This window comes from Phoenix dactylifera, chromosome 4 (genome assembly GCF_051530095.1).
Source record: "Phoenix dactylifera cultivar Ajwa chromosome 4, Ajwa_hap1_PhDact_Kaust_v1.1, whole genome shotgun sequence".
In the NCBI taxonomy this organism is placed as follows: domain Eukaryota; kingdom Viridiplantae; phylum Streptophyta; class Magnoliopsida; order Arecales; family Arecaceae; genus Phoenix; species Phoenix dactylifera.
In genome coordinates this window covers 52,533,191-52,546,181 of record NC_143193.1, presented here as the reverse complement: position 1 = coordinate 52,546,181, position 12,991 = coordinate 52,533,191, and the positions used below count along the sequence as shown (strand labels likewise).

The 12,991-nt window shown below is 37.6% G+C and overlaps 2 protein-coding genes across 4 annotated transcripts; both read left to right on the top strand.

Annotated features, from left to right (window-relative positions):
- The first annotated feature begins 1,687 nt into the window (after positions 1 to 1,687).
- LOC103701376 (uncharacterized) lies at positions 1,688 to 7,353 on the top strand. Its single transcript, XM_008783415.6, has 2 exons — positions 1,688 to 2,113; positions 5,864 to 7,353. Exons 1-2 carry the CDS (start codon positions 1,916 to 1,918, stop codon positions 7,166 to 7,168), a joined length of 1,503 nt encoding a protein of 500 aa, XP_008781637.3. The 5' UTR covers positions 1,688 to 1,915; the 3' UTR covers positions 7,169 to 7,353.
- A 2,211-nt stretch (positions 7,354 to 9,564) lies between these two features.
- Positions 9,565 to 12,949, top strand: LOC103701211 (WAT1-related protein At1g68170-like). 3 transcript variants are annotated; one of them, XM_089930281.1, is made up of 8 exons: positions 9,565 to 9,810; positions 9,982 to 10,192; positions 10,270 to 10,332; positions 10,579 to 10,695; positions 11,081 to 11,339; positions 11,433 to 11,591; positions 11,799 to 11,950; positions 12,089 to 12,270. In XM_089930281.1, the coding sequence occupies exons 2-8, from the start codon at positions 9,993 to 9,995 to the stop codon at positions 12,123 to 12,125; spliced, it is 987 nt and encodes a 328-aa protein (XP_089786407.1). In that variant the 5' UTR covers positions 9,565 to 9,810; positions 9,982 to 9,992; the 3' UTR covers positions 12,126 to 12,270. The 3 variants fall into 3 exon arrangements, with proteins under 3 accessions (XP_089786407.1, XP_026658052.1, XP_088576668.1); XM_026802251.4 differs by having other exon boundaries at positions 9,573 to 9,810; positions 12,034 to 12,949; XM_088720542.2 differs by having other exon boundaries at positions 9,573 to 9,810; positions 9,958 to 10,192; positions 12,034 to 12,949.
- The last annotated feature ends 42 nt before the right edge of the window (positions 12,950 to 12,991 follow it).

Genomic DNA, 12,991 nt, shown 5'->3' with positions numbered 1-12,991 from the left:
CCATGGCATGGTGGTAGACCACACGACAGCAGCTCAGGAGGTTATCAGTTTTGCATGCAGCTGGCCCTCATGTAATTCTCCAAGTTACAATCAGATGATTCATCCACTTCATTGTGCAAGTCTGTAAGCCTATAAGCCCAACATAGAGAACTTGTTACCCAGAAGCGAGGCCCTTGTTCCCCTGGAGTAAAGCATGAAGAACAAACCTTATTCCTGCGAAAAATCAGACGAAATATGTCTGTCTTTCATATCTTTCTCATATCTTGGTGCTCCAATATTTCATGGCTCTCCACTTCATTTCCACTTTCCAGCAAGTATTGGCCTCTTCTGATTAATTTTGCATTGAAAAGGAAACTCATATTACACAAATTTATGCATAAATCATTCCTAGGATTTGATTTATTTGCTCATTAGATTGGGATGGGCTGTGAAGTTCTAACATGGCATGAGAAAGTGATGGTAGCAGCATCCCAATGCATGGCAGCCTCTTGGAGGCATCTCTCCTAGTGGAACAGGGGGTGCCCCATTTAATTCGAGTAGCGTTCAGTGTAGATACATCATATATTCATATATATGTAAGCACTAGTATAATATATATATAAGAAAGGAAAAGAAAAAAAGATGACTCTTTTTCTTTTTTCTTAATCATTGTTTAGAATGTTAAATACTTCATTCCTGGAGTCCAGTCCAGCTTCATGTGGCCATGTAGTTTCTATTATCCATAGAGAACTTAGTTGTACGTATGCCCATCTTGATCCAAGTTGGCCAGTTATTTACGGTTTTACACAGTAGTTGGACTCTCATTTTCAGTAGTTGTATCACAAAAAATAAAAAAATGAAATCAAAATTTTATTTCTTATTCTGTTTGGAATCTCAATATATATACACATCTCAACTATGTCTTGGGTTTCGGCTGTCCTATCTTTTTCTTCTTTTCCTAATAGTGACCATCCATCCTAAGCTTCTTTCACACTCTCCCATGTAATCTTATTTCTATTTTTTTAATTTATTTTATTATTACTATTTTAATTACTTTTGTTAGATATCTTCATGTACATATCTACACCAAAGCAAAGCAGCCAGAATTTTTTATATAAAAAATAATAAAAACAGCTTTGGATGATCCCAAAGTGGTCTGCATCCTCGAGTGGCCTTACACCGGCAAAAAGGATGGCTTGGGACTTCAAATTTTTTAATAGAGCGAAAATTAAATTAGATACGGATCGAATATTATAAATATATCTATATTTATATTTATTTTGTTTGACATATACAGATATGAATACGAATGGTAGTTGGATGCAAAAACTTATATCCATATTTGCTCCAAAAAATACAAATAGATACTGAAAGTATTGATATAAATATGAATATAAATTCAATAATTAAACTTTATAATTGTAAAATAAAAAATATTACTAAATAGATAATAAATTAAATTAATAATATATTAATATGATCATTTATTTTTAAAAAAATTAAAAGTGCTATATAAAATTAAATAAAATTAAAAATAAAATTAAATATTCGAATACGGATCAGATAGCTATTTATATCCGATGGATATGAGTATTGATATGAATATAGTAGAATACTTAAATTTTGTATTCATATCATGATACATTTGGAAATAAAAATAAAGCCGGATTGATATATTATACGATCAACCCTCACCTCCATCCTTCTCACTTCACTGTTGATGTGGCTCCGATGGGGTCGCACCCTTCCTGTGAAAAAATTAGCCCAGCCTTTTAGGCATCGCGCGCTGCAGAACAAATGTCGGAACGGAACCGCTTCCCTCTCGCAAGTTATTATAAGCTCTTCCTCGTTGCCGTTCTTTCAGTGATCCTTTCAGCCCACCTTTTATCCATCTTTTCTTCTTCTATTCTGCTTTCCTTTTCTTCTCGAGAGAAAGATGGGAGGTTGCGCGACGAAGCCCGCGGAGTTCGAGGCCTGTCGGCCGCTGGAGGAGTCCTCGGCGGCGGCCGGTTCCAAGGCCAAAGAAGCATCCGTAGAGAAGAAGAAAGAGGCGGCCACCGGGGGCGGCAAGGAGGTCGATCAAGGGCCGCCGGAGGAGAACCGCCGGAGATCCCTGGGCCTCTTGTTTAAAGAGGTATGGTTCGTAATTTCCCTAAACTTGGCGCTCCAACTTTATATATATATATATATTACCGTCTGATCAGAATCTGATGGTCGTCTAATCTAGGGAGGTCCAAATTTTTCTTGCTTCTTTTTTCTTGGAATCTAGATTTGGGTTTTATTTCAAAATAATATTATTATATAAAATGTGTAAGCAGTTGACTCTATTTCAAATTTTTTAGACAAGACAATCTTCTGCATGTCGCCAAGTGCCACATCAGCGCCTCAGTTTGTTCGACCTTGCAAGTAAAGAAGGAAATTAAAAAAAATAAAAAAGAAAGGAGGAGAAAATTGGATATGCTCCTTCCCTCTTCCCCTTCGGTTTGTTCGCAGCCCTTCCATATCCCATCTCTCTCTCTCTCTCTCTCTCTCTCTCTCTCTCTCTCTCTTTTCTTAACATCTCACAAGAACTATGGGATCGAGTGGAAGAACGGCATGGAAGAAAAGGCTTCTCTCTTTCTTGTTTTCATAGTGGTGGATAAATCAAAATGGGCAAATCCTGGGAGGATGTAAAGCAAGGCTCCTTCAATATCTCGTTTATGATTCCTATCATAGCCCAGAATCTCAACTAAAAAGCTAGCCAGAAGATATTATTCGAGTTTTTTGGTCTTGTACAAATACCCAAGATTTATCCGGTGCATAGCCGTTGTGTGACTAAGTACATGCCCACATGGATTCTTACATACTCGTCCTATTTTAAGCTCGGGTGTCCTTGCTATGCCAAGAATCTAAATCTATTTAAATCTAATCACAAGTACCATAATCGGCTCGTGGTTAGCCACATAAACTTGTGCTGCAATATCTCCTAATCTACATAGGCCATAGGTCACGTCCACTCGGATACTATTTATCACAAATCAGAACCTCACTTAAAAAGGCTAGATCGAAGATGTTATTTGGATTCTTGTCTTTGTATAAGTATCCAACATCTATCCAGTTCATAGTTGATATTTGACTAAACACACTCTAACACGGGTCCTCACAATACCAAACACTTCTTTCTTTTTTTTATTTAAGAAAAATGTTGAACAAAAGATAAAATTTTTCCCATCTCTTGGACCTTTCGGTTTGAGGATGAGTTGCAGGTATATTTCAGTTCTTGAATCTTTCAGAGCTGGACTCTCAAGATAAGATGTCCCTAGTTGTATTTTTATACTGATCGTTGACAAATATTCAAGGGATCAAGGTCTGGTTTACATTAGAATTCTTACTGATGTTAGTTGACTAAAGGGAAGCCTCAAGTTGCATGATACGATGTGACTTCATCATTTCGAATAGCTGAAGTGGGAGCTAGACATGAGTATATATGTTGGAGAAGACGTGCTCCCGCTGAGGGAAGACGATATACCTGGACTTTTCTTTTCTAGTCTGATTGTGCTCCCTTTCATCACTGGCATGTTACTCAAGAATGAAATAGCCGCAGAGATGCATGGTGGATGTTTACTCTTCTTTGATACGTCGTCTATTAGGACTGGATTGAGTTTGCTGGTCTTTGGTGTCCTAACTTGCATTCACCAAGATGGAACTTGTGATGTTTTGGGATTGAGTATATCAAAAAGATTGAACTTTAATGAATTTAAATTATTGCCACACCGTTAGTCACTATTTCATCACATGGGCCTCATATACTCTTGATCTTTCCATGACTATTTAAACAAGGAAAGAGCTTTTAAATTTTCCAGTGCTCATGATGTACAGGGCACCAATAACATGAGCACTCTCATCTAACTCCCTACTTTTTCTCACACGCAAATGGGGAGAGAGAGAGAGAGAGAGAGAGAAAAGGTGATCAGGGAAGGGCTACTAAATGGGAAGGAAGTTCTCTCTTTCGTTTAAAGTAGTGACTCTGGTTGGATGGACTCACAAAGCGGTGAAGTGGCACTTGTTAGATCTAGGAAATGTTATTTTGTTAAATAAATTTGAAGTAGAATTAATTGCTTAAATATTTTATATGATAATCTTGTTTTGAAAAAAGAAACTCTGTAGATTTTAAACTACCACAACATTTATGTTTTATGCCAGTTACCTTCTCTTTGTTTTTGCTGTGTAATTTAGAGACTTGAGGAACACTGAGGAAAATATTGAAACATTGGTGTTGCCTGCAATTAAGTTCCACCGGTCTGGGGAAAATAATACTCCTGGCTTTGGATGCCATCGTACGCTGCATCAAAATGAGTGCATTTCATGCTTTGAGATCCATTCCATTTTAGAATTCTTTGTGACAAGAATTACTCACAGCAATGCATGTGCCAATGTGGCAGCATGTGATTGGAAGTTATTCGAAGTTTTTGGAACCTCTTCCAATCATGCGCCGCCACATATAAAAGGAGCGTGTAGAAAATCTCACCCTTTGTCACTCCCTGTTGACCCCTGAAAGTAACCTGTGCTAGGCCTGATAATGTGCCCAGGCTTTCTCTAGAGGGCATAAATGCAATGCTAGTTATACTAATCAGTATTTTTTCAGAAAAAAAAGAAAATTATATGCTGCTCTGGGCATCATAAACTGAAAAACAGGGGGTGGGTGTTAAGGCATCATGCCTGCCACAATTGGAGGAAATAAAACATTTGAATTTAACTTCAAAATCATGATACTGTTCTTTTCCTACATCCAAAATTGTTGAATTTTATGAGTTGATGAACTTAAAAAATGCTTGGTTGTTTAAAAAGAAGGTTCAAAAAAATGAAAAAGTGTAAAATAATTAGGAGAGGACAACATGAATTTGAAATAATTATAAAAGCTTATTGCACAATCAAACATCTAATGTTATACAATCATGACTTTTAATTTCAAAGAACAATTACAAGGTATCATAATTTTGTACTACATCCGAACACACTCTTATTCATTTGATTTTTCTTTTTCCAGAAACACCATTTAGTGGCAATGCAGGGTTTGGCATACACCCCCCTGTAGAAGTATAGTAGTAGTCTATAGATATTTGCTTGAACACATAATGATACCATGGAAGGATTTCTTAACCTCTAGGCTGCATGCGCATGGCATACAAATGGCCAGTTGTGGTAAAATATTTTAGTCCTGTTTAGTAGCAGTTATGTGATTTATAAAAGAAGTATCTTGCTTTAGCTTTATGGAGCATCATGTTGCCTTTTTCTTTTCCATGTAATGCATTGTCCCCACCCTTCTAACGTATGCTTTTGGGAAGTGATCCATTTTTCAGGGTCCAGCTCTTCTTTGTTTCCTTTAGCTGTCACAATGGATGGCAGAAGCCCATTCTCCATTGCGTGGTAGCCCCACCTCCTTTTGTATGCGTTGTTACTTAAAGATCTGTTCTCCATGGAGCTACCCTAATTGTATTATAATCCCTGTGATCATGGGATTAGGTGATTAAACTTATGATCTTTGTATACAATTTTCTAGCACTTACATAAGGTCTTAGGTTCGTTATTTTCATGAGTTTCATTTTTCAGCATTAACTTACATGATTTTTTTTTTACTTTAGCTTTGAATGGAATGGTTTCATCTCAGTGCTGTACACTGGGCCTCAAACTAGATGCCTAAATTATATAATAAGACACTAATCTTGGATAATAAGCGAGGTTTACATCCATGCATTACTGGTATGAGGGAGTAACAACATAGACAATTTTTCTGAAGTGTTTAACTGGAGGTCACTGCTGTACAATATTTTCACATCAACTTAAATATTTCAAGGAATCTCAAGTGCATTTGAAGTTACACTGATTAAAGTTGCTGGCAATGCAGAATGAAGAGATCAGTGGACCCCATGAAACTGGGGAGCATGCTATGATGGAGACCATTACACTTCCACCAAAACCAGTGGAAGCAAAGGAAGAACCAGTTCAGTCCAAGGCAGAAGTGCATCATATTGAAGAATCTAAACCGGAAATTATAACTGCTGACGTATCAAATCCAAATCCTAGTACTGAAAGGACTTCTGTTTCTGCAGCAGTCCAGCCCAAGACAGAACTTCGAGCTAATGAAGAATCTAAACCCAGGACTGTGGTTGCTGATGTTTCAGTCACATATACCAACCCAGAGCAAGCCTCTGTTCAATCTACTGAAGAGTCTAAACCGAAGGCTATTGTTGCTGACATCTCAAGCCCAAACCCCTTTCCCAGAAAAACCTCTGTTACTTCTCTTATAGCAGCTTTCAAAGCGAATGAGAAATCAGTGGATTCAGAATTGAAAATGGAAGAAGTCAAAGCTGCGGAGGGAGATGCAGTGCATTCAAAATTGATAGCAGAAATCCAGAATGATAAGAGAGAAGCATTCAACTCAAAGCCAAAAGCAGTAGAAATCCAGACTGCAAAGGAAGGATCACCAGATTCAAAATTGAAAGTGGAAGATGTCCAGGCTGCTAAGGGAGATGAAGTGCATTCAAAATCGAAAGCAGAAACCCAAGCTGATAAGAGAGAAGCATTGGATTCAAAAATGAAAGCAGAAGAAAACCAGACAGCGAAGGAAGAAGCAATGGATTCGAAATCGAAAGCAGAAGCATATACTGCTACAGAAGAGGCAGTGGATTCAAAATTTGAAGCAGAAGACCAGGCTGCAAAAGAAGAGACTGTAGAATCAAAACCAAAAAAAGAAATCCAGGCCAAAAAAGCAGAAATAGTGAATTCAAAAATAAAGGCAGAGGTCCAAGCTGCAACAGAAGAGACAGTAGATTCAAAACCAAAAGAACTCCAGACTGAAAAGATTGAGGCAGTGGATTCAAAATTGAAAGCAGAAGGTTCAGATACCAAGGAGGAAGCAATTGATTTAAAACCAAAAGCAAAAGCTCAAACAGCTGAGGGAGAAGAAATGGATTCAAAACATAATTCAGAAGTCATCCAGATGGCCAAGGGAGAAGCAGTGGATTCAAAATTGAAAGCTGAGTTCCAGATTGCTATGGAAGTAGTGAATCCAGCTATTGGTGTCAAGACAGGAAGGAGCAGCTGTCTTATAAAAAAAGATGGATACGTAATTGCTAGTTCCTTCTATACCAGAACTCCAGAAGATCATGGATCAAATATTCAAATGGACAAAAACCACTCTTCTAGTTAGGTTTTGGGTCTGAATGCTTGTTATTTGAGGCTGCGTGCTTTCTTCTGTATTTTATTTATCCAATTGATGATTTGCTATTTGGTTTCCTGATCCAAATTTCTGATTGCATTTAAGATTTTGTTGTTCACCTTTTCTTCCAATTTTTTGAAGAAATTCAGCAATCCAATGATGTATTCTTTTGCATATTCTTGGATATTATTGCTCCCAATGTGCTAATTAATTATTTCTTACTTATTCCCACCATGCATTCTTAAGGCATAAGCTGGTTGATCGCATCTGGAGAATATAGCTGGAAGCATAACTTGTACAATGTTTGCGGTAAGGCTATCAGTAAAAGGCTCCAGATGAAACTCATAAATCTGGATGGGCATGTCATTTTAGTTTCTGGATCCATATTATATCGCTGCTGTATCGGAATTGTTATTGTTATTCTTTGCTGCTGCTGCTGCTGCTGCATACTGTCATTTTGGAAGCTTATGCAAGTCATAGATGTTTAAGAACTAACTGGTTTCTCTCCATAATTCAGAACTCTTGCCATCAAATTTTAATTCAAAGATGGATATTGACAACCACTTCAACCATCACACTCTTTCTTGGGTCATCATTCTCCATGATCTACCAATCTATGTCCATTTGCATGGGACCCTTCCTCAAATGAAGATCATCTCATCAAGGAGAAAATTCAAGAAGAGAAGGTCGCTTCAACTCTTCAATCCTCCATCCTTAAGCCGACAATAATTTTGGAGATTCTGTTACTATAATTGAAAAGTTTTCACAAGATGATTTTGAAGGCATCAACCATAGTTCCTTTACTATTTTTTGAAGGTAAAATATTAAGGGGAAAAGTTCAAGTGTCAGCCTTTTCATCTGTCTAACCTTTGAATCTTACATCAATTTCATCCACTCGTCCTCTAGAATCATAAAAGCACTGACATGTCGCCCCCACCATGTTGATATGCAATCTGTGGAGCTATATACCTTTATCAAAGTTTTAAAGCCTAAAGTCTTACAATCTCAAACAAGATAGAAGGTTGGAAAGATTTATAAAAAAAAAAAAAATTGGGATCTCAAATGATATGTGGAATTGGGGCTTGCCCCAATGGCCAATGTTCCCATCCCTCTGCTAAGATATTAATTTTAATATTTGGTAACTAAATAAGGGAACGAATGATATGAAAGAGAAAGGTTTTTTTTTTTTTTTGCGCATGTATGTGAAAGCAAAAGCTTCTTTGACTTTGCAATCCTACAAATTATATTTATCTTTATTAAGGTTATGGAAGAGGAGAGCTCGGCATCTAGCCCAAGACGTCAATCTCTCCATCGATTACGAGCATGCATCGTACTCCCACCGAAAATACCCTATATGCCAAACTTCACAATCGTCATTTTTAGAGTTTTTATAATTATTTACTATAACATGAATAGTTTGAAGGCATACATAAGTAGAAACTTAGTATCTTGGTCTAGAGCCAATCTTACCCAAAATAAAGATGAGTAAAATTTTAAAAAATCAGTAAATTAAATGCAATATGAAACAAATTGAATGCCAAAAAAGATTAAAGTTGATGTAGAGAACCATGATTGGGACACCGAAAAAGTAGAACTCCTCAAAAAAAAGGATACAATTTATTTGGAACTTAATTAAGGGGATTGATAACCTACTCTGTGTCATGGTATATTATCAATCTACCCATTTTTTCTTAAACAAAAAATATCCTTATTTTTTATAACTCTTAAGAATATTTTATGTCTTTTTATAATTCCACATTAACTCACCTTCTCAACTCCTAATTAATACTCTCTCTCTGTCACAAAATTTTTATCGCCAGAGTGTGAGAGAGAGAGAGAGAGTGTGTGTGTGTGTGTTTGCCGCAAAAATAGAAAGAGAGAGAGTATACACTTTCTCTCTCTCTAGCGATAAAAATTTTGTGAGAGAGAGTATTAATTGGGGATTGAGAGAGTGAATTAATGTAGGATTGTAAAAAGACATAAAATCTTCTTAAGAGTTATAAAAAGTAAGAATATGGGTAGATTGATAATCTACCATAACAGAAAGTAGGTTATCAAATCTCCTTAATTAAATGCGACAAAAACTAAATTTGTTCGAGCTAACTCGTTGCCTCAACTCGTCCCAACTTGTATTTGGTATTGAGACCAACCGAGACATGTCTTGGTATTGGTCTCACAACTTTCTTGGAGCGTTGTCATGGTTTGCTTTAGGTGATGTTTTTGTAGTGTACACTCTTGACAAGAAAAAGGCTAGAGATCGTTCACCTGATCACCGTTTATTTCATCGATCTATAAAGGAGATGATGATCAGTTGACCAATAGATGGGGTTGGATCAGCACCGCTCCATTGAAGTGTGGTTTGGGAATGGGGGCTGCACCAGGGGAAGCTAACTCCACCCCTTTTGCGTCATCAAAAAAGGTCGCCCCCAGGAGCCCATGAGACACCACGCGGCGTTACGACAACTCAGGAACGCAACAGATGCCACCTGAGAGACGGCTTTCAGCTGTCACCACAGTCCAGTTTGTTGCACACTGCACCTCCCCTCTTAAATAAACCCCCTTCCTCCCTCCCTCTTCCTCCTAGGTAGGGCTCAACTCATAGGTATCCTTCAATCTCTCCAAGAGAAGAGCAGGTGAGAAGAAGGAGGACTAGATCTTCTTGCTGCTATTTTTTTTGCTGAACGATCTTCTTGCTGCTTTAATAAAGCTATTCCTCTTCCTCTTGCATTTCTGTACGCACATGAATGAACGTATATATATATATATATATATATATGAAGGAATATTGGTCGGGTTTTCGGTAGGGTTTGGAAGAATGGGAGGCAGAAGTTTCCGGGATGCGGTGGAAGAGACGAAGCCGGCGGCGTTGATGGTGTTGGTTCAGGTGGCGTTCGCCGGGTTGAACATCTTTTGCAAGCTGGCCTTGAACGACGGCATGGACGTCCGGGTCCTCGTCGCCTACCGGTACATCTTCGCCATCACCTTTATCGGCCCTCTCGCCTTCTTCTTAGAGAGGTAAACCCTTCCTTATCTTTTTTCTTTATTTTTTTTTTGGGTCTTCCTTGGGTTTGATATCTGGTGATTGATGGCAGGAAGAGCAGGCCAAGTTTAACGTGGATGATATTGTTACAGTCCTTCCTTTGCGGATTGTTTGGGTAAGCAATCCTAAGTCTCTCGTACAAGAGTCACACAACCCAAACTTTTCTTTTGTTTTTAAGGATATTGTTCAGATTTCATTAGGTAGATGAAATCAGGAACGGACTCCATATCATGGTTCTGTCATTCTTTTTATTAACACTTTTGCGAAATTATGATAAAACAAGGTAACAAAATCAACCCAAAATGTCACTGTGCTTTCCCATTTGACCAACTGGTATTTCCTCGTTTTTATTCTTTTACAGGGGGACCCTTGCACAAAATCTCTACGTGGCCAGCTTAAAGCTAACTTCGGCCACCTTCGCCAATGCCTTGAGCAACCTCATGCCTGCTTCCACATTTATATTGGCTGTCTCATTCAGGTTTTTTCCATGCAATAATAAAAAAAAAAGGTCATGATTTCTTGAAATACTGCATGATTAAGATTTGTTCTAGATTACCAAAATAACATTAAAAGGAATTTATCGGTGGCATACTAGATGAAGTCTGAGAAATCCTACGTGATCTGTTTCATTCACATATTTGGCCATGCCCTCAGTTAATTAGTTCATAGCTTTTCATTCAACAATGTGAAATATGCATAAGATCACAAAGTAAAACAGAACATTACCAGGCCTGTAATTATTAAATAGCAGCCAAACCAAGAGCAAAAATTTTCTGCATATTTTGCTTTATTTTTTCTACATTAAATTCTGGTTTTTTTGACCATCTTTGTATATATTTATCTTTTCTTTTATTTTTTCTAAGGTTGGAGATTTTAAGGATTCGACAAGCTTCGGGACAAGCTAAGGTGTTAGGGACACTTGTAGGATTAGGTGGGGCAACACTTCTTACCTTCTACAAAGGTCCGGAGATCAATCCTTGGTCGACAAACCTCAACCTTCTTAAGATCCATCAAGAGGGTGACCATCACCAAGCTTTGCCTCATGAGCCGTCTAAACGAATCATGGGTGCATTCTTGGTCATTGCTTCTTGCTTCTTTTATTCACTCTGGTTAATAATTCAGGTGATCTTAACATGAAATAACCCTTTGGTGTTGGGGACTACATTGACTCGATCTATTGCTCTTATTAGCAATTCCTGTTGATGGAATCTGTAGGCAAAGATGAGTAGAGCGTACCCTTGTCACTATTCAAGCTCAGCACTGATGAATCTAATGGGAGCAATCCAAACTATTCTTATAGCCCTCTGCACAAACAGAGATATGAATAAATGGAGATTAGGTTTCGATGTGAGGCTTCTCACTATTTCCTACGCTGTAAGATCTCTCCTTTCATTTCATTTCATTTCATGGCAATTTAGTTATATAAATATACTTGATTTATTCAAAAAGATTGTATCGCATTAGCCCATTTTATTAAGAATGAAAATAAGAATACCATCAATCATTTTATCTAAATGATCGGAGAATTATTCATGTCAAACACTTTGGATAATATCTCCTTTCCACTATGTTGCGGTATAGGGAGTTGTTGCATCCGGGTTGATCATAGCAGTGTTGATGTGGTGCATAAAGAAAAAAGGTCCATTGTACACCTCAGTTTTCAATCCTTTGCAGCTTGTGATTGTTGCCTTATTAAGTTCACCTCTGCTTGGCGAGAGATTGCACTTGGGAAGGTAGGCTCAAATTTTAATTTATACATAAAATCATATTTAATTTAGATGCATGTTCTAGCTCTTCTTTTTTTTTTTTCCTTCAGCATATTGGGTGCAGTTTTGATTGTAATTGGACTTTACTTGGTGCTGTGGGGCAAGAAAAAGGAAGCAACTGTTGCAGCTGAAAAATCACTAGTGGAGGCTAAGAGCGAATCAGTAGAAGTCGTGACAGCACCAAGGCCAGCTGAATCCTCGGGGGCAAAAAACATTTCTGAACCTAACAACAAAGAAGAAGAAACTCTCGCACTCAGGTCTGAAAATATTGGCATGCTAAATGCCAGGGGAGAAGAGTTGAAGACAAATGCAGCAATGCCATAGGATAGGGAGGAGAATTTTTATGATTTGCTTTTGCCTCATCTTCGAATAAATATGAGACCGGGCAAAAACTCAGCAAGAATTTTAAAGTAGAAAGATAGATGAATAGGTTTGATGCTAGAAGAAATGTTTAATATTTGATATCATTTTTGAAATCTAAATGTTAAAAATAATGGGTTAACTTGGGGCAGCTTGATCCATGTTTATATATTTAACTTACATGGCCTTGTCAGAAATTTCAGGTTCGTCATCGTAAAATCTTCAGCTGGTTTTACTAAGGTAACATGAGGGATTTGTAGGCAGCTAATGTTTTGGTAAATTTTTGGATTTCATTGAATAAGGATGCATGACTCCAATGGCCGAGTTGCATGGTGCATGGGAAGAGTTGAATGATGACATTAGGATCATCAGAGAACTCTGCATTATACTAGAGGGAATCTGATTTAAATCATTCTGGTACTACTGAATCCAATTCTAGTATTGTAAGAATGGATCTGTGCTTCATAGTATTGGAATTCAAGTTGCCTTTATGTGATTATCTTAACAAAATGTTGATCAGGCCATGTTGTCATGAACTCAAGCATTGGTAATTTACAGAGAGTGGAAGGCGAGTTTCTTGCATGACATCAACGCTGCAATTATTTAACATCCACCACAAAACTAAATCATTAAGAAATTCCTGCAGAT